Source organism: Astyanax mexicanus, chromosome 23, assembly GCF_023375975.1.
Source record: "Astyanax mexicanus isolate ESR-SI-001 chromosome 23, AstMex3_surface, whole genome shotgun sequence".
Taxonomy (NCBI): Eukaryota; Metazoa; Chordata; class Actinopteri; order Characiformes; family Acestrorhamphidae; genus Astyanax; species Astyanax mexicanus.
Window position 1 is genome coordinate 20646779 of NC_064430.1, and position 22198 is coordinate 20668976.

General features: G+C 38.9%; 1 protein-coding gene across 10 annotated transcripts in view; it reads left to right on the plus strand.

Moving 5' to 3' along the window:
* Window positions 1-4894, plus strand: part of LOC103027496 (uncharacterized) — a 36786-nt gene extending 31892 nt beyond the window's left edge. For 9 of the 10 annotated variants that reach the window (XM_049471083.1, XM_049471082.1, XM_049471081.1 and 6 more), the window contains 5 exons: window positions 479-523; window positions 2251-2310; window positions 2721-2762; window positions 3528-3686; window positions 3838-4894. In XM_049471083.1, the coding sequence (XP_049327040.1) occupies window positions 479-523; window positions 2251-2310; window positions 2721-2762; window positions 3528-3686; window positions 3838-3848 (317 nt within the window). In that variant the 3' untranslated portion in view covers window positions 3849-4894. The remainder of the gene's footprint in view (window positions 1-478; window positions 524-2250; window positions 2311-2720; window positions 2763-3527; window positions 3687-3837) is intronic. The other variant, XM_049471079.1, reaches the window with a different exon arrangement.
* Window positions 4895-22198: the final 17304 nt, after the last annotated feature.

The window sequence follows — 22198 nt, forward strand, 5'->3', positions numbered from 1 at the left end:
GTTGTTAATTACAACACATTTCTACGTTTTTAGGGTGTAATAGTGAATAAATATTGCATATTGCAGTGTTGAATCGATATTTGTGGATCGATTGAGCGCGCTGTTTCGGGGGAGGAGTCAACAAAGATGTTCTTTAACCTAGTTCGTTAATTTTCACGTTGCGAAGCTCTTTGGGAAACACTCGCAGAACTGGCTCGTTCTTTACACACGTCATTCGTTAGTTCGTTCGTTATTCGCTAAGATTGATCGTTTTCGGGAAACCCACCCCAGATCTGTTTTTTTTTAATAGAATCAGATTATCAGACTGGGTCAGATTTTGTTCATATTAGATGATGAACAGATTACACTATATCCGATATTTATTTATTAGAAGATATTCAGACTCGATCTGTCTATTAGATAAAGTAGTGAATATTGATGGTAATTAATACGTAATGAATATGATAGTAATTAATGTTTTTCTCTTGACTTAAAACAGTCGAAATATATCCCTCTGTAGCAGAACAGGCTACTAATTACCCAGGTTAGTACCTACACACACACACACACACACACGTTAGGTGTTTCCAATATTGTGGCCTGTGATGAAAAATAGTCAGTTCTGACCAGTGTTGTAACGGCATTAAAACTAACGGCGTTACTAACGGTGTTACTTTTTTCAGTAACGAGTAATCTAACTAATTACTATGACTGTAACTATAACGCCGTTACCATTTCCGACACCCCGTTACTGCACGTTACTTTAGCAGCTCTATGAACTTTTTTTTTTTATTTCGCTTTGCCCTGGTTAACCCCTCCTCTTTCCGGTGAACTTGAGCTTCTGGCCGCTGTGCCTGTGTGTTGGCGTGGTGAAGTGAGGCACAGTTGTGATGATTTGCTGCTCTAATCAATTCAGTGATTGCCCTGGACAGGCCAAGTTCCGATTTAAGGACGTTAAGCTCTTTTTAGCTGCTCCGGTTTTTGTGGTGCTGCTGCTTCTTTTTTAGAGCTTAGATTCTCTGCCCCAATCCCACCTGACCTGAGGACCGACCCGAAATCAGGCTCCTATTTTTATTTTATATAAAGCTCTGGTGTGATAATCACAATGTTGCTAAGTAACCAATTATTATTGTTCACTAAAGCGAACGAAATAGCGAAAATTGAAAGTGAAAAACATTTGTGTTAACTGAATCTAATAAAAACGGTAATTAAAAGGAAAAAACATAACTATCTCGAACTGTATTTTGTGTTTATAAAACTAACTAAAACGAATTTAAATTAATGATAGAATACCCTCATTTTTGTGTTTAATTTATTTATAAGCGCTGTTGTACAGCGGAGTTGTACAGCGGGAGGTGTTGTGCCGAGCGCGCGGCACCTCGTGGTCCTTTAGTTCTTGTGTAAAGCGCTCGCGCTAGCAAGCCCACCCTAAAAACTTACTGAACAGTAAAAATAAAAACAAAATAAAATTAAACTATAATAAAAATGAAAACTGTAATCACGTAGCTCTGGGCGCACGTGAACGCCTCCGTGTTTGACTTGCAGCATTGTGTGTAGCTGTTCTTAAAAATCATTTAAATTAAATAATAGTTTTATGCTTCTATGTTACAGTGTTAATTAACATAATTCTGATTATATTTCGCTCATTCAATCAGCCCGAAAACAGACAGTTTATGGGGCGGATCGGGTCAGGCTCATAATGACAGTTTATGGTTCGGGCTTGGGCAGAATGTGCACAGGCTCGGCTGGGTCGGATTTTTTGGGCACGATCTAAGCTCTATTCTCTTTTGGTGAAGCTGTTATATTAATACCATTTTAACGGGCATTAAATTGTTGTTTTTGTCCATTATTTTGTTTTATATATACATATTTCTTTTGAGTGTGGCTTGGTTTGTTTAATTTCATCCCCAGACGCGTTTTTCCGCTTTTTTCAGTATTACAAGTTTTAGTAATTTTCTTTGGTTGTGTGGAGAATTTCGTTTTATTTTTTTGAAATTCGTTAGATTATATTTTTGTCAACATTTTGGGTTTATTTTCGTTTGTTATTTTTCTAATAATAATAGTAAATGCATAATTGATTTCCTTTTTTTTGAAGGGTGAATAATAAAAAGTAACGATAGTTACTTTTACTGGTAACTAATTACTTTTATAGTGGAGTAACTCCGTTAGTAACTCAGTTACTTTTTTGGAGAAGTAACGAGTAACTATAACTAATTACTTTTTCAAAGTAACGTGCCCAACACTGGTTCTGACACTGTCTCCCATTTGCAGATCAACTGATCGTTACCACAGCAGCCGGTGATGCCATCAACAGAACCATAGAAGCCATACGTGAGTGTCTTTACACACACACACACACACACTACTCTTATTACTAACAATAATTCATGTTAGGGAGCTTCACCTTCATTTCAGGCCACAAAAATCTAAACTAAAACTAAAAAAACACATGTACTATAAAGCTAAAGTCTGCTAGCCCTCTTACGCAATACCTTTGATATGTTAGCACTAAGCTAAGCTAATTACTAGCCATTCTAAATAAAAATCAACATGTAAATCATGAGATTTTAGCTGATCAGACTAGATCAGATGTCATTGGTAATAAAATGTATGTGTTCAAGCAACAGCACTCATATTATATTATTTATAACCTCCATACAGACTCTGCAGTAAAATGTGAATCTTTATCTGTAAAGTTTTGATGTTTATCTGTTGACTGAAGTGTGACTCTTCTGTTCCAGCTGTTAAAACACACGATGAGCTTATGATTTCCATCATTCTGGGTAAGAGATATTTCTCAGCAAGTATAGAATAACTTAAACTCCCAGGCTTCCATTTAACAGCTGTGTTGCTAATTTTAATGTTCTATGATAATGTAGCAGCCAGAAATAAAGACCTAATATTTCACATATAAACGCCATGTAACTATAGCAACTATAGTCACCAAACTTGTCCAACGTGCATTAATGTTGTCAACTGGAACACCAGCATTGACAGCCTTTAAGTGTGCAGGATCTACAGACCCACCTTCAACATCAGTAGGTTAAGTTGAGTCCACGTCTTCAGCATTGCTGCAGAGCTTAAACAAGTAGCCTGCAGTGCTCAGACCAAACATCACACACTGCATCAGCTCTGTCTGCATGGCACTGTCATAGAAGAATAAAGCCTCTTCTGAAGCTGATGCACAAAAAAGCCTGCAACAGTTTGTTGAAGACAAGCAGTTCAAGAGTATGACGAGATCAAGATAAACTTGTTTGGCTCAGATGGTGTCCAAGCATGTGTGGCAGCGCCCAGGTAAGAAGTACCAAGGAAACTGTCCCTTGTATACAGTAAAGCATGGTGGTGGTAGCATCATGCTCTGGGAGTTTGTGAGTGCGGTCTGATTCCAGTGGAAACCTGTGAAGCTCTAGTCAACTCCCCTGCTGTGAGAGTTAAGGCAGTGCTGGAAAATAACGTAAAATAATGCAATTTCATAGAAATATAAAACTTTTTAAGTGTATATTCTGCTAATGTGTGTGTTATATATAGGTTCTCTCATTGTTTGGCAGGTGTGTGTGTATCTGTGGCGCTGATTCTGATGTTGCTGGGTGTGGTGGTGTTCCGTCGAATGTTCCACCACAGAGGAACGTACCGCACCCAGGAGCCCAAAGATGCAGAAGATATCATACTACAACCCGACCCCCAACAACTGGACAGCTCAGATGAAGGTACTCATCTCTGTGTATATAAAATACCCATTACAATACCTACATTTAGAGTATTATTAATATATATTCACCCTAATGAGAGACTGTAGCTTCACCTCCTCAGTGTATATCACAATGCCTACATTTAACATTTTTATATTTTCTTCTCCAGATGAAGACTAGAGCGCTGTGGATTCCACCATAGCTGGAAACTTGGGATTGGCTAATGCTGAGATACTGGAAGTCCATCCATCCCCTTCATTAAACTCTTCTGCTTTGCTTGTTGTTCCTGAGTGCTGAAATCAGAGCTGTTTTAGTGCTTATTTTACATTAATAAGATTAGCATCCCTGCAGCTATTCATCCAGAACCTTCATCATTAGCGTGGTCTGATGTTCTTAATCCAGAGTTTATCATCGGAGCAAAAAACGTCCAACAAAATGTGCAGAGTGTGGGTTCTCCAGGACTGGGGTTGCCAAGATCTGCTGCTGACTGATTTGTGAAATGCCTGAAACTACTACAAGATTTTTCAGTTTCGGAGTGCTATTGCCATGCTAGCTGAAAATGCTTTCTGCTCAGAAAAAGGCAAATTCACTAAACCACTAAAGAAAAGTAAAAAAAAAAATGTGAGTACTTTACAGGAAGTAAAATTTGTACAAAAAAGTTTAAAGTTCTATTTCACAGCGCAACAGAAATTGTTTTGATATTTCTATGAATTTATTATAAAGCATGAGGGCAAATATTTACCATCCTAAAGAAATAATAGTGCATTATAGGAATTCTTATTTAAATATTTATACATTTTCTTATAGTGCAGAAATGATTGTGCATATTTTGTGATTTTTTTTTAATTAAGAAATTAATTTGTTTTTATTATTTGAGTATGAGTTGAGTAATTGAGTATTTTTATTATTATTTTTTTACAACCTTCATTATAGAGCCCAATCAAGCACATTTCCAATTCCATATAGAGTAAATCATCTTGCTTTTTACTAATTTATTAATTAGTAATTCTTCCAAACAATTAAAATAAGTTATTTCAGCATTTTTGTTGCACTGTTTTTGCTGTAAATGCGATGCTAGTTGTGAAGGTGATTTAAAGTGACAGTCCGTAAATTTGGGGGATTTTGGGATTTTTGCGGTGACCTCTGTGGTGAGAATATGTATTTTCACAAAATATGTGGAAGAGTACTTTTAATGAGGTTTAATGTAAATAAATTGCTGTGTGAAATCTTGTGTTTTGAGTATAATATTGTTTGTTTAAGAAATACTTTTTAAAATGTAGAAAGCAATATCACCATACAAACCTACCAGCCCCCTCTGTTTTTAGAATAAATGTCTTTCAAATCAAAGTGAACTAACTCCCAAAGCATGACTCGATTGACTGGTGTGATCGCTCCGAACCGTGCCCTGGCCTGCTAGACAACTCATGCAGTGTGAACGTGATCCGTTCCCAAGCAAATTATTTCCACTTTGATCACAGAGACAATGCGTACGTGCTACTGAGAGACGGTGCTTTGCATGGCGGGGGTGCTGAATTCGGCACAACACTGGCAAGCCACTGAGCAGTAAGTTATGGCATACGCGTGCTCGGGCGTGGATTGTTTAAATACATTGTGAGTGCAGACCAGTGGGGGAATGGGGAGGGGGCAGAACCGTGCTCCAAGAGTACAGGCATGTTTTTTTTTAAATAGATGTAAAAACTACACAAATACATAACAAAACTAAAGGTTTGGAGAACTGAAATGAAGTTCAGAAAAGAGACAATTTTATGCTTTTATTCATTATATTTTGACATTAGCAGATTTACTTTATTTACTTTAATATACATTTTTAATATTTTCTATTACAATTACATTTATTTTCAGTAATGTTCCTTATCAAACATGAAAGCTTTTCATGTAATGCTTGAATAGAAATTCTCAAGATTATGGGTGTAATGTCAGACAGACCACTGGCAAAAATCTGGGCCTGTTACAATAAACAAATAGCTCTAAATGTCTGTGCTCAGTTTCAGATTGTGGTTTTATCTGTGCAGACTGAGCATTTATAGTTAGAGGAGTAACTAACAAGAAAACCAGAGACCTGTCAATGGATGAAAACCAAGCAACTGTGAAGCTGAGAGAAAATGGAAAATCAATCAGGACCATAAGAGCACAAATATTGGACATAGCCAGAACAACCTTTAGAAATGTCCTGAAGAAGAAAGTCATCACTGGTGTACTAAGTAACATATGTTGAATAGGTAGACTATGGAAAACTACAGCAGTTGATAACAGAAACATTGTGAGTGCTGTAAAGAAAAACTCTAAAACAACTGTTAGACAGTTAAAACAGAGGTTTTAGAAGAAAGATGAAAACTACTATTAACAAGAAGAAGGATGGAACTTACCATGAAGTACAGAGAAAAGCCTGTGGACTGATTATAGACTGATGATTAAAAAAATAACATTTACCAGTGTGAAGAAAGGTTAAAGTTTTGAGAAGAAATTATCTGCTCATGATCCCAAACATACCAGCTCATCTGTGAAGCACAGTGAAGGTAGCGTCATGAGCTCTTTAATCTTCAGTGATGTATAATAAACTAAGAAGTTGCTGTTTAAACCATACAGAAGTAAGGTGTGGAAATAGACTGTTGCCGGGGTGTAAGATAGGGTGCTTGGGGTTTTTTTTCTGGCATCATGCACAGAACCTTTTTTGGCACCATTATTTTACCCAAAGCACAGAGTGTGTGAGCGTATATGTGGGAGGGTGACTGGTGGGTGAAGTTATCATATGTCTTTTTTCTACTTGCTTTGTCTTTGCAGCACCTTAGTGTTCCTCCAGTCCTTCAGCAAAAGAGCAAAGAGACTGGGAGCAGAAATAGCTCCTCCTGAAGAGCATCAGTTTAAAAATACCCGCTGCACCTTTTCCATTTCAAACCCGGCCAGATATTCATTTCATCTGCCTCGCGCTCCGCTCATCCTCTAACAGCCCTTTACCCAAAACATGCTCAATCTACACACATCAAATATTCAGCCGCACAGAAAATATTCCGCTCGGCGGTCCAAATGTTTTATTAATCTTTTAATACGATCCCCCTTTCTTCAAACACTTCAAACAGTCCTGAACTTCTGAAGAACCCCAGACAGAGACGGAACCACAGAATGAAGATTCCCCAGAAATTATTGTTTACACTGAATCACGCAGGAGAACTTATTATTCACCTGATTAAACAGTGCCAGTGGGTTTACACTAAAATCCAATCATCCAATCATTTTACAGCTGCATTCCTTTGCTTCATCCTGGCCACTTTATTGGAAACCCTGCTCTTGTAGCGCCATCTTGATAATTGAGTGGAAGCACAAGGTGGTGTAGTGTAGGTGTTTCTAATAAAGTGGCCACTAAACGGAAACACAAGGTGCTGTAGGTGTTTTCTAAAAAAGTGGCCAATGTGTAAAAGCACAAAGTGGTTTTGGTGTTTCTAATAAAGTGGCCAGTGATGAAGAATAGTATTAAGGTGTTTCCAATAAAGTGGCCAGTGATGAAGAATAGTATTAAAGTGTATCTAATAAAGTGGCCAATTTTTAAAAGCACAAGGTGGTGATGGGGTTTCTTATAAAGTGGCCAGTGATGAAGAAAAACAAGAAGTATCTGTTTCTTATAAAGTGGCCAATGTGTGTAAATGCATAAGGTGTTGTAGGTGTTTCTAATAAAGTGGCCAGTGATGAAGCACTAGTTGCTGTAGGTGTTTCTAATAAAGTGGCCAGTGATGAAGCACATGGTACAGTAGGTGTTTCTAATAAAGTGGCCAGTGATGAAGTACAATGTGCTGTAGGTGTTTCTAATAAAGTGGCCAGTGATGAAGCACTAGCTGCTGTAAGTGTTTCTAATAAAGTGGCCAATGTGTGTAAAAGCACAAGGTGGAGTTGGGGTTTCTAATAAAGTGGCCAGTGATGAAGAAAAACAAGAAGTAGGTGTTTCTTATAAAGTGGCCAATGTGTGTAAAAGCATAAGGTGGTGTAGGTGTTTCTAATAAAGTGGCCAATGATGAAGCACTAGTTGCTGTAGGTGTTTCTAATAAAGTGGCCAGTGATGAAGCACTAGTTGCTGTAGGTGTTTCTAATAAAGTGGCCAGTGATGAAGCACTAGTTGCTGTAGGTGTTTCTAATAAAGTGGCCAGTGATAAAGCACTAGTTGCTGTAGGTGTTTCTAATAAAGTGGCCAATGTGTGTAAAAGCACAAGGTGGAGTTGGGGTTTCTAATAAAGTGGCCAGTGATGAAGAAAAACAAGACGTAGGTGTTTCTAATAAATTGGCCAATGTGTGTAAAAGCATAAGGTGGTGTAGGTGTTTCTAATAAAGTGGCCAGTGATGACGTACAATGTGCTGGAGGTGTTTCTAATAAAGTGGCCAGTGATGAAGCACTAGTTGCTGTAGGTGTTTCTAATAAAGTGGCCAGTGATGAAGAAAAACAAGAAGTAGGTGTTTCTAATAAATTGGCCAATGTGTGTAAAAACACAAAGTGGTGTTGGTGTTTCTAATAAAATGGCCAGTGATGAAGCACTAGTTGCTGTAGGTGTTTCTAATAAAGTGGCCAGAGATGAAGCAGATGGTGCAGTAGGTGTTTCTAATAAAGCGGCCAGTGAAAAAGTGCATGGTACAGTAAATGTTTGTAAAAGTAAAAGTGTTTGTGAAGTATGAGAAGAGATGTAGGTGTTTCAAATAAAGTGTCCAGTGATTAAGAAAAAAAAGAAACGTATTTTTTTTTCTAATAAAGATGCCAGTAATTAAAAGAAGAAGTAGGTGTTTCTAGTAAAGTGGCCAGTGATGAAGAAAAAAAGTAGGTGTTTCTAATAAAGTGGCCAGTGACGAAGCATAAAAGAGATGTAGGTGTTTCTGATAAAGTGACCAGTTACATATTATAAAATAAAATATGTAAATGTAATAACATGTAATACATTAATTTAATTAAATATTTAATGAACTTTAAAAAGACATCCACTAAATATAAACTCATCCCTGTTTAACGTGAGTATCTGCAAGCTTAACTGATAATATTACCATATGATAAAAGGCAGCGTTTTTGAGCTTGCATTAGAGCTTCAACGAAATATATAAAAAGGAAAAAAGAAAGAAAAATAGTTTATAATTAGAGCCTGAACTGCACTGCTCCCATGGAGCCCAGGCTTTGCCGGAAAGTGTCAACAACAGCAAGAAAGTTTGAGGGAGGGAAAAAAAAATTAATACTAACTCCAATATAGCCATCCCACCAGGGAACCCACAAGTTTACCCAGAACCCAATTCTGCAATGCAACCATGCAAAACACAATTTAGCAGCGAGACGCTCCGGGACGGGCGTGTTGGAGAGCGCGGCTCAGAATAGATCACAAGCCAACTGGCGATTTCAGAGCTATTTCTGACCCGCTACGAGTTCTCTCACTCCGACGAGGAGACGGAGGAGGCAGAACAGGGTCGTGATGACACGTCTGAATGAGAACTACCCAACCGAGTACTTACAGATAACAGATACTCCAGAGCGTCTTCAGTGTACACAAAAAAGTGCTGCGCAAAAGTTTGAATGACCCAGTGAAAAGTTGATGAACAGGGGTGGGTTTCCCAAAAGGTTCATAGTACCAAGATAGATTAAGAAGATGTTTCTTAGATGTCTGAAACTGAGATCTCTCTCTCTCTAAGTTAAGATGTTCTTAATGCTAAGATGCTTTTGGGAAACTGAGCCCAGTAGAGTAGAAGATAGTACAACTGATCTTCAGAAGACATAAATGAGAAACTCCACAGTCCTCCATAGACTATAGATTTTTGTCATATGCAGATTGAATCCAGATTGATTTTTGATAATGTGTACTAATAATGTGGGATATAGAGCTAACTAGCAGCTAAATTGGGGAGAAAAAATGGGGGGAAACTAGAAATAAATCTAACAAAAAAATGTTGTTATTACTTAGTTATTTTACCATGACATACTGGACAGCCTGAACTTTACCTCAGATAAATATATAGACAATATGAGGAATACTGTGACTAATATCAAAAGTTTACTTTTTTTAAAGGAGTGGGGTTATACCAAGATGACAGATCGTGAAGACACCTGGCGGGGAAGGGGGGGGGGGTATTCTGGCTTCCATTGGTAAGTTCTTTTTCTGCTACTCATCAGCAGAAAACAGCCTGGAACACGTTTTCCACTGCCCTGTTCATCCCTCAGCTGTGAAGGTAGACAGCGTGGGTTTGTTTGATCAAGCTTAGTGTGGACAGGAGTCGACATCAAACGAGTCAGAAATCACACCGACGACTCATCTGCACTGAAACCTTCAGAGGAACCGGAGCAGACAGACGTGACAGAGTCAACTCCCTTTGAAAGTGATGGCCTGTGTCAGAGATACAGCCACGTCTGATCAGATCTGATCTATTTCATTACTCCACCGAGATGAGATCCCCGGCACAGCGGAATCATTTTTATTTATCAGAACGTGTCATTTCTTCTTAACGTATCTGCTCACATTTACTCACATAAGAGAACACAACCGCTCCGATATGAAGAACTTTAAGATCCACGGCCGTCTACCTCTAATTACTGGACACTTTATCAGGAACACTTACTCCACATTGTCCTTCATCACTGGCCACTTTATCAGAAACACATACATCACTTTGGTTTTATATCTGGCCACTTTATTAGAAACACCTACATTACTTTGGATTCATGACTGTCCACTTTATTAGAAACACCTACATTCCAACTCTTGGACTTCATCACTGGCCACTTTATTAGAAACACCTACATACCATCTCCTGTGCTTCATCACTGGCCACTTTATTAGAAACACCTACATCACTTTGGTTTTATCTCTGACCACTTTATTAGAAACACCTACACCACATTGTGCTTTATCACTGGCCACTTTATTAGAAACACCTACACCACTTTGGCTTCACCACTGGCCACTTTATTAGAAACACCTATATATAAACTCTTGTGCTTCATCACTGGCCACTTTATTAGAAACACCTACACCCCATTGTACTTCATCACTGGCCACTTTATTAGAAACACCTACATTACTTTGGTTTGATCTCTGGCCACTTTATTAGAAACACCTTTATATAAACTTGTGCTTCATCACTGGCCACTTTATTAGAAACACCTAGAACACACTGGCTTCATCATTTTTCACTTTACTGATACTTTAGTTTGCATCTGTAACTGACATAGATTTGCAAATGCACACACACACTCCCCCCCCCACACATACACACACACACACACACACACACACACACACACACAGCTGTATCTTGTTACTGCTTCTCTTAGCTGGCTTAGAGTATAAAGTATTAACTTACAGCTGTTAGAAAAATAACAAATCTTATAAATTATAAAAATAAATCCCCCCAACATCTAATATACATGCATTTATATTAAAAACTAGCAGCAGTACTGAATACCACATTTGTAATGTCCCTCATGATGAGTTTTATGATGTTACTCACAGTTTAAAATGCATTTGGAGTGAGTTAAATTGCTTTGGTGTAGAAAACAGGGTTAGCTGAGTTTATTAGCACTGAGGTCTCGTCGCCGCTTTCTGGCAGAAGGAGAGAAATTAATGCCCATTAGGCTCAGTGAAATTTGCCTAAATGCTGTGTGCAGTGAGAGAAATGTGGGGTTATTCCTCTGAACATCTGGATCGAGAGGGTGGCGATAAGGCTGGAAGTGTTTGCGGTTAAATAATACGCGCTAATGTGATTTAGCAAAGCAGCTTAGTGTGGATTTTAGTCTTTTCTATTTTCATCAAGCCAGAGTTTGTGTGTGTGTTCATGTGTCCAGAGGCCAGATCTAAGCACTGTGGATTAGATCCACTTTCCCTCTCTCTCCAATCCTGCAGAGCCCGCGATAATTCACCCCAAAAAAAACAAACCTCTCTCGGCCTCTGCGCTCACGCTAATTACAAATTAGCGCAATGCTCGGCTACGTGAAAATGAATTCATCTCTCTCCTTCCCTCCACAGCTGATGCTTTGCTAGCGCTTTCCCACAATGCTGTAGCGCCTGCAGATTAGGATCAGGTAGGTCAACCAGGATCAAAACAGCATTCCCGAACTGGACTGAACCACAGGCACATCCGGAATTAGCATTAGCGCATCAGAGCATTAGCGCTAGCCAAATGTACACAAGCCAAAACTATTGCTTTGTGTGAAAATGCACCATGATACTCACATTATTGCCTCTGGCTTTACTTCACATCCAACTCTGACTGTTTGTGTCATTGAAACTATATGAAAAAAAAGTATTGGGGCACCTGCTTATTACTTATGAATTGCTTCTTCTGAAATTAAAGGTATTAAAAAGCCCTGATTTATACAGGATTAGTTTAATTAACGATATCCACTGTACAAGAATGGATTTTTACAAGGTTCTGTTGAAGCTTCCCAGCTAAGAATTTTTGGTCAGTAGAATGTTTTCTCAATGTTACAGTTAACATCCTTAAAATGTACCATTTGTCAGTTTTTATGAATGTTCTCAGAACAATTTTAGTTCAGAAAAAGTTTTTTTACTGTCACTTTTTGAAGAAGCTAGGAATGTGTTGCGAGAAACGCTCTAAAAACCTTGTGATGCAAACCGATACTACATCAGACATTTTCAGAATGTTCCTGGAACATTCTTTTTGTAATGTTATAGGGTAAATTTCCTGGGACCTTATTTAAAACATTGCTAAATGTTCGTATAACGAGTGATGTCAGTAATGTGTTATTTGGTACTTAGCTGGACGTGTTAAAAGTGTTATCAGTCAGCAGCAACCAGCCAAAATAACAACAGGCTAGCCAGCTAACAAGCTAATAGGCTAAAACTAGAATATGGGCTTACAAACACACACACTCACACACACAAACACACAGACCCCACACTCTTTCCACTTTCCACACACAGACACCGCACTCCCTCCACTCCACACACACTCACACACAGACAGCGAGCCTCACTTCTATTGCTCCTAAAACACAACGTCCAATTTGAAGAAACTTTTGAACTTTTCAGAACAAGTCCCAAAGGTGGAGTAAAGCTTCCAGTACAGTTAGTTTTGGCAAAGCTGCTACGTTGAGGCAGCAGTATCTTAAAAGTAACTTTAAAATAACTTCAAGTAAAATTAAGTAATTCATAAAAGGTACAGTAATTAGTAATCAGTAATGAGATTACTTTTTCAAAGTAACTATGCCATCACTGCTTATAACATTCTCTGTTAGCTTGCATTACACCACAACTACCACCTTGAATTCCACAGAAACCCATTGAGTGAATTGACTGCTCCTTATATTCTTTAGTCTCTTGTTCTGTCCAAGAAAACCTTTCTACCAGATTTTATTGGAGACTTGCTGTAAGAATTTGATAAGCATTACTGATGTCAGGATGTCAGATTATCGTTATCTCCCCAACTATAACAACCTAGCACCCACCTCTATATGCATACCTCATAAACCTAGTGAAAGCTAGTGAAAGTAAGTATAATCTTTTCAGACATGATAGCTGTTAAACTCTGTCTACTTCGCACATAATGTAACATAACCTCTCCTTTAATGGAGAGAAACATAATGAAATATTCCATCTTTTTATTAGTAAATGTTTTGTTCAGTTCAGCCTTTTAAACCCGTGATTTATTTTGGTCTCTACTGTCCAAGAACAACAGGTTTTTGTTTCTAACGTCCTTAGCACGCATACAGATATACCAGGGCAATCACCATGAATACCAGAGCAACCATACAGGAACAGCCTGAGACTTATCCCTAAAACAATATAGAAACACCATAGCAGCCTCAATACCAGAAAATCATACAGTAGATACCTAAAACTACCATGTTTTTCGCACTATAAGGCACATTTAAAATCCTTTAATTTTCTAAATTATAATTTATGTATGTATGAATTCTACCAGTGAGGTTGTAAGGAGCTCCAATGTACCTCCGATGAGGTACAGCTTTATACAGGAGTTGCATTTAGTTATCCAGCAGTAGTAGCATTGCCCACTATCTGCGCTAAAAGCTAGAGTATTATCGGCCTAAAGTCTGCTGCTATTCTCAACTAGCACTGCTGGAGCAGCATTAGCATTGCAGCTAGTGGTCAGTTTCTAATGCTTATGCTCCAGTTTTAGTGGAAATTTGGATATATAAGCTTGCTGTAAATAAACAGAAGCGCTTAACTCACCCAAATGAACAGTTTTCAAGAGAGAATTCTGTGTAAATTAACATCCAGAGCTTGTTTGACTTGTCTGAATCGTCTCACCCAGCGGCGAGACCTGCTGAATTAGAAATTTAGGTATAAAAATAAACCAGAAAATGGACGTTAATTGATAGCATGCCTTATGAGCTGGTGCGCCATATAGTGCGAAAAATGCGGTAATAGGACTGTCCTCTAATACTATAACAAGCATATAAACAGCAAAGCAACCCCCCAACACTGCATAAACCATAGTGGAGCACCCATAAAACCACCTCTAATACCACAGTAATCATCTAGAATCACCCTTATAACCACCTTTATAAAAAATACCTCAGAAACCCCTTAAAATGACATAAGATCCACTCAGTTAAACCAGTAAACATTCCGGAAAAACCTGTTAAATAAAGTCTACCCATCCACTAAGATTCCAATGAGATTCCTCCGCTCCTCTAACAGAGAGAAATCTGAGTAAATATTTGAAGCCTCCAGTCCTCCATCTTTTTTTTCAGTGAATGTTTTGTTCAGTTCAGCCTCTTAAACTCGTGAGCGTGAGCCAAACATATGCTCTAGATTTCCTTTAACAGCTTCAATCTCACAAGGTCAGGAGTGAAAGCGAGGTTCAGTCTGTTCATAAAACTCTGACATTTTTCCATCGCACAGATGAAAAACCATCAGCACTCGCTGTGACGGGGCTGAGAGATGCCTTCGGCTCGGCGGGCCCGGCGAGGGCCGGGGAGCGGCTTCCAGGGGAGAAAAAGTTTCGGATACAGCGGCTAAAGACAATAAAGCAAACACAGCCATCCATCACGGTCATCTGGCGCCGCTGACAGTGTGTCAAACCTTATCGATCTGCAGACAGACTGGAGGAGCGGGAGCTCTCTCTCACTGAGACAGCTTATCTCCTCTTCTCCATATTCTCATTATACAGCTGAAAAAGATCACACAACACTCTCTAATACAGTGGACAGGAAGTGGAAGCAGAAGCTTGTTTGTGTACCTAATGAAGTGGTCAATGAGTGGCAGCACAAGATAGTACGTCCCAGCTAACAGAGAACGTTATAAGCAGTGTAAATTACGTTTACGAAAACTATTACGTATTTTTTTTTTTGTGGACAACCTTTTTTTCAAGAGAAAAATCAGACGAGAATTAAATTAAGTTAATACTTGAAATAAAATGAAATGAAAACTATGACTAAATGTATTACACTTTTCGTCAAATAATTAAAAAACTGAACGAAAATGTCCAAGACTGATGAATGTGGAAATTATTTGTAATAAATGATGTTATTGACCAGTGATCGGAACACAACTGCTCTACACTATCCAGCCGCGGTTAACAGCAATAACCAGCCCCGGTTAACAGTCTTGCCCACCAGGGCTACCTTCCATTGGGTATTTCATAATGTTTTATATGATGGTTATTTGCCTAGCTGACGTGTTGTTGGCTATAAGAGCAAGTTGCCATCTTTTGCACTGTTAAGTGTGACAAAGTGCTGGAAATGCACTAAGAACTGCAATGCAGGATTAAAGTTGCCATGCAATGAGAAAATACACTGGCGTACACTTGTTGAGTGTGAAATTGTTATTGTAATCAGTAATGATTCTTTTTGTTGTCATTTTTACTCCTAAATGTTCCAAGTATATATTACGGCCCCGTAATAGCCAGCTGCAATTAGCAGCACTAGTCAGCCCCGGTTAGCAGTGCTAGCTAGCTGTGGTTAACAGCGATTTCCAGCCCCGGTTAGCAGCGATAGCTCCCTTATACTCTGTATATACTAAGTAGCTTTGTTGCTCTTTACAACCTGACCGGTAGAATTCATATATAAGGTTCACTTTATTATAAGTCACACTGATTTAAGTGCACCGTATAGTCAAAAAAATACAGTGAAACAAATATTAATTAAATGACTATAATGTGACAAAAAAAAGTTTTAGTCAAAAAACTATGGAGTGAATTTTGTGCCAAAAGTTTTACGCAAAAAAATTAAATCTGCAATCAAAATAAAAAATGTATGTTGCGTTTTCAAAAGAGTGAACAGCTTCCAGTGCACAGCAGCAGCAGATACTTTTTCCAATTAAATTTCATACAACCGTTATGTTTAATGCTATATGTCTTCTCTAAGCAAGTGTCTCACTCCATTAAAAAGCTCATGTTAGCAAGGTGTGCTAAATAATTATGTGCAAAGTATGATAGTTACCAGTGGTCAGTCTCGCACAAGGGCTCAGGGAATCAGCAGTCAGTCCAAAACCAATCAAAAAAATCCGCAGAACATTCACAAAAACACAAAAATAAAAGCAACGATGGCAAAATCCAAACTGAAATAATTTCCAAATAACTGCAAAGGATAATAAAGTAACCAAGTATATTTAAAATATATATTTTCTATCATTTTTTCTTTTTTGAATTTGCAACATTTTTGATTTTTTTATATTTTGATTTAGATTTTATTTTTTTACGTAAAACTTTTGGCACAAAATTCACTCCATAAAATACTAAGACTAAAACTAAATCAAAATCACCGGTCAAAATTAATAAGAACGTTTAGCAAATCACCACTGCAAGGGATGTTTGGGAGATGTTTTAACAGCAGAGTACTAATACCGAATTCAGCATGTCTTACTATACAGTAATGTTTCCTGGCAACTAACAACTAATTAGATCTAATTAGATATACTGTCCATTATATGCTAACATCAGATTTCCTGTAAAAATTACAAATAACTTCATAATGTGACCAATAACTCAAAAACACCAGATGATTAATGACAGTGTGATTAACTAGCTAGTTTCTAAACAGCTGGACTACAACTGTGCTACTCTACTCAATGCAGACAATCTGTGCCAGTCAACGCTGTCAATCACTTCAAGACTGTCAATCATTTCAATGCTGTCAATCACACCTGCATACAATACAGCGTCATAGCATTTTAAGAACTGAATAATTATGTGCTAATATTAGCACATGGAAAAATAATTGCTGGAATTAGATGGAAAGACAGATTAGTGGAGAATAAGGAGATGGAAAATCTGCTGTATTTTCATGGAAGCATATGGCATATACTATGAATTTGGTACCAAACCCAAACAATACTCTTTTTGGTACCTTTTCTAAATTCTAACCAAAAAATATAATTATTCTCACAAAATGTATTTATTTAACAGCCGAATTGAGTAATCTCATTCTCATGCTGTCACCATGAGAGACTACCTTACATATGGAACAAAAACAATGACCATGTTTATTTGTGCTGCTTTATTAAGAAGAAAAATAACAGCGTTGTATGAACTGCTTAAACTACAAATATTTTCCCTATTCGTATTGTTGGATGCATTTATTTTTTTCTTTTGAGAAATATCAGCATAAGACAGGCAAAATTAAATAATATGTGTACTAGTGGTGTCAATAACATTAACAGTCTGTATTATTGTGAGGTAGTAATAACAGAAATAATAGTGTGATGTGGTTTAGGACAGTGGAGTGGATAAATGTCAGTGTTTTAGCATGCTCTCATGTCTATGTTACCTTCTGGCTGGCTAACTATAGGTAGGCTGTTATATTCAGATCTGTCATGAGGCTCATTCTGATAACCTGTTCACATCCTCTCTTCTCTATAAGTCCCATCAGAAAAATGTCATTTCTTTACTTCAATGACTAACCATGTGTCAGGCCTGGAGTTGATGGACATAAAACGATCAGGTTCTTCTGTTACCCAACACAGACCTGCTCACCTATCTAGCCATACATACACGCTCTTCTGTCACAGACCAGCTGCCCACATCTGCACTGGATTAGTTGCCCCACCCCTACAATACTGACTATACTGAAGTTAACATGGATGAGCAGTTTTGATCAAAAGAAGATGCAAAATGTACTCCCATGTGAGTCATGACTCCTTCCATGGTTTCTTCCTCCAGCTTTGAGCGATCTTCTGAACAATTTTTGCTTTAAATTTGTTGACGATCATGTCGTCGGCCACATCTTCCTCATAGATTTTTGTATATTCATCAGTGAACAGACATATGGTCATATGGTTCTTCCTCAAATCCATCAGTCCTCATTCTGTTGCTAATGAGAGCTTCAGTGCAGGAAGTTACAGCTTTATTCAGAGTTGTCCTGTGGACTGAGGTAACCAGGCTGGCAGTCCTAGCCCAGACCTAGCCCTTTTCCCAGGGTCTAACTACTTAAATACAAAGAGGGGCAGGAACAGGATGTGTGTTGGTCAGTTGCTCAAATTATACAGCTAAAATCAGATCTCCAGATCTGCTGATTACAACAGTCTAAAGAAATCTGGCCACGCTAAAGACTTCTGATTACCCAGAAAGCATGTGAAGTAAGCATTTGCACAGAAATGTTAAACTGGTAAATATATAAGACAAAATGTAATCATTCTATAACTGAAACAGAAGGATATTGAAAATTGTATTCATTGTGTATTAGATTAGATATATTCAACTGCCCACTGAATCGTAATTGAGATGTTTTCTATTTTAAGCCGAGAGGTTGTCTTTATTACCGTCTGCTCTGAGGTCAGCAGCGTTCAGGATTTGTAATGTCGCAATAAGCCAGAGTCTCGGAAAAGTGCTTGGTCAAGAAGGACAATGTTTTTTATTTCTTCTTCTGGCAGTAGCTCTTTCTCTCTCTCTTTCCGCACACACACACAGTTCAAGACTTCTGCCTATTATCTGTCCGTGGTGTAAAATGTTCCGCCGTCCGATCAATAGAAATTAGGTCAGAGGAATTGATAACCTTATAAAAGCTGTAATTACTTTCCATCCTTGGCCACGAGCAATAAAGTTCTTTTATAGATTTTCTCCTCCCTGTGTGTTTGGTCTGCTGGAGATGCATCAGGAATTAAAGCTTATGGAGCGTGATTGCTTTGCTGAGTGGAGATACATAAATACAGCAGTTTGATTCGGCAGCGGGGCTGTAAGTGAATAACGTGAGAGGAATCAGAAAGTGCGGGATAAGAACTGTAGAGAATCTCTGATGCGTGAGATCCAGCCATGCTCCATAAAGGATTCCTCTGTAACATGGAAACATTCTTTTAGAAATGCTGGTGAGAGACTGGACACTTACCACCTCAATCTGGTAATATATCACAATACATATATTTAGAGTGTTATTAATATATTCCCCCTAATGAGAGACTGCAGCTCCGCCTCTGTTTATTGATTTGAAGTCTTGAATTGACTTGATCTGGCTCCCCATGGACTCAAAAACCCAAGATTTGATCTGAACTCAAAACCCAACAACCCCAGACTCAATTCGAACTGAATTAACTACAATTTTTTTCTCAAAATTCACAAAAAACAAGACTCAGAAACCATAAGTGTGGGGGATAATGTCCAGACTCACAACCAATAGACTCAAGACTCAACTCTGAGTCCAAGACGCCAAGATACTCAAGAGTTTCTTTGACTAGAACCTGTACTTTTGGATTCTCCAAACTCAATTCAGATAATATCCATGAACTGATTCAGGCTCACAACCCAAAGATTCCAGATTTGACTTGAAACCACAACCCAAGTCTCACAACACAAAAACTTAAATCTTGAATCAGACTCACAAAACAAGACTCAAGACTCAAACCCAGAGACTCAACAATCAATTCAGGACTTGACTTGGACTTGCACCCAGAATTTGAAACTAGATTCAGTCTTGTGACGCAGAGTCTCCAGTCTTGACTCCTGACTTCACAACCCAAAGACTTAAGTCCTGAATCAGCCTCACACCCCAGAGACTCCAGTCTTGACTTCCCAACCCAAAGACTAAAGTCCTGAATCAGCCTAATACCCCAGAGACTCCAGTCTTGACTAACGATTGACCTAGTCTTGCCTTCACAACCCAAAGACTAAAGTCCTGAATCAGCCTCACACCCCAAAGACTCCAGTCTTGACTAACTATTGACTAAGTCTTGACTTCACAACCCAAAGACTAAAGTCCTGAATCAGCCTCACACCCCAAAGACTCCAGTCTTGACTTCACAACCCAAAGACTAAAGTCCTGAATCAGCCTCACACCCCAGAGACTCCAGTCTTGACTAACGATTGACCTAGTCTTTCCTTCACAATCCAAAGACTAAAGTCCTGAATCAGCTTCACACCCCAAGGACTCCAGTCTTGTCTAACTATTGACTAAGTCTTGACTTCACAACCCAAAGACTAAAGTCCTGAATCAGCCTCACACCCCAAAGACTCCAGTCTTGACTAACCATTGACTAAGCCTTGACTTCCCAACCCAAAGACTAAAGTCCTGAATCAGCCTCACACCCCAGAGACTCCAGTCTTGACTAACGATTGACCTAGTCTTGACTTCACAACCCAAAGACTAAAGTCCTGAATCAGCCTCACACCCCAGAGACTCCAGTCTTGGCTAATGATTGACCTAGTCTTGACTTCACAACCCAAAGACTAAAGTCCTGAATCAGCATCACACCCCAAGGACTCCAGTCTTGTCTAACTATTGACTAAGTCTTGACTTCACAACCCAAAGACTAAAGTCCTGAATCAGCCTCACACCCCAAAGACTCCAGTCTTGACTAACTATTGACTAAGTCTTGACTTCCCAACCCAAAGACTAAAGTCCTGAATCAGCCTCACACCCCAGAGACTCCAGTCTTGACTAACGATTGACCTAGTTTTGCCTTCACAACCCAAAGACTAAAGTCCTGAATCAGCCTCACACCCCAAAAACTCCAGTCTTGACTAACTATTGACTAAGTCTTGACTTCACAACCCAAAGACTAAAGTCGTTAATCTGCCTCAAATCTGAGAGACTCCAGTCTTGAATAAGTCTTGACTGTGGATTCCTTGTATGTATATATGTTTATGAAATTATCAAAACAAATATGGCAGCACACGGAGCTGAAGCTAGCGTTACGGGATGTAACAAACTGTTCAAATTTCTGGATCTCGGAACGCTATTGGAAATCGGAGGTGTGCTATTCATCAAAGGTACTTTTTTCACGTTTTACTACAGTAAAAGTCCATTTTACACCAGAGTTCTCCTTTAAGTGGACTTACAACACAGACACTAGAAGACTTGACTCAAATTCTCAACCCAGACACTCCAGACTCAACTCAGACCCCCAGCCCAAATGCCCAAGACTTGTCTTTTCCTTATATCACAGAGAATTCAGACTTGACTTGACTTGACTTGGATTCATTCTGACAATCCAGTGACTCCAGATTCAAAACTGACCCTGATTAAGGGTGTGAAAAAAGGCCCCAACAGATGGACTACAGTCTTTAGTAGCCGGGTACAGCATTTTTTTTCTTTTTTTTTAAGTGCTTTAAACCGTCTAGCAGGAGGGCAAAGACAGCTTTTAAAGTAGGGTTTAAAAAAGGAAAATGAAGAAGTTCAGGTGTATTCAAGGTTAGGAGGTGCTCTCAGAAATGACAGTGATCCGTTTGATTCACCAGAATCTGACAGCAACTTACACACACACATACACACACACACACACACACACAATCAGCCCAGCACTCCGCGGGCCGGTCTCCACACACTGCTGCCTCTTCACTCTCACACACAAGGTCCTTTGTTTAATTATTTAATCATTTATTTCTGACAGGGCTCTCAGAATTCCAGCAGGACGCTGAAGACCTGAATAAAATCTAGGATAGGTCAGTCCTGCGTCTGTCTTTAGCAGGAGCTCAGCAGTTCAGTATCAAGTGTGTTGGATAAGAAAAGAATCGGCACAGTAAATGGCTCTGCTGAGGACAAAACCAGAGTGCTACAGTACAGAGTTTATTCTGGCCAATAGAAGTGGCCAATTACATCATACCTAATAGCTTCAGTCAGGCTTAAATGTAGCCTGGTCTCAAGAGGAAGCAAAACAAGATGTTATGATTTGTACTAAATATAACTGAACTATATTAATGACCCAAACAACCAAAAATTAAATGACTGGTGCAGAAAACATAAAAAAATACCCTCAACCCAACTCAATTCATTCTGGATTATAATCTCACTTCAGTTCATTCTGTTAGACTGGACAATTTCAATTCATACTGGATTATAATCTCACTTCAGTTCATTTTGTTAGACTGGACAATTTCAATTCATACTGGATTATAATCTCATGATGGGGGTGGAGCCCCCACCCCCATCATGACCACCTTCTACAGAGGGGCCATCGTGAGCATACTGACCAGCTGTTTCACCGTGTGGTACGGGGCCAGCACAGCATCCTGCCGCAGGACCCTCCAGCGCATTGTGAGAGCAGCTGAGAAGATCGTTGGCACCTCTCTCCCCTCCCTTCAGGACTTGTACAGCTCCCGCCTCACACGGAAAGCCCTCCGTCTGGCAGGAGATCCCTCTCACCCAC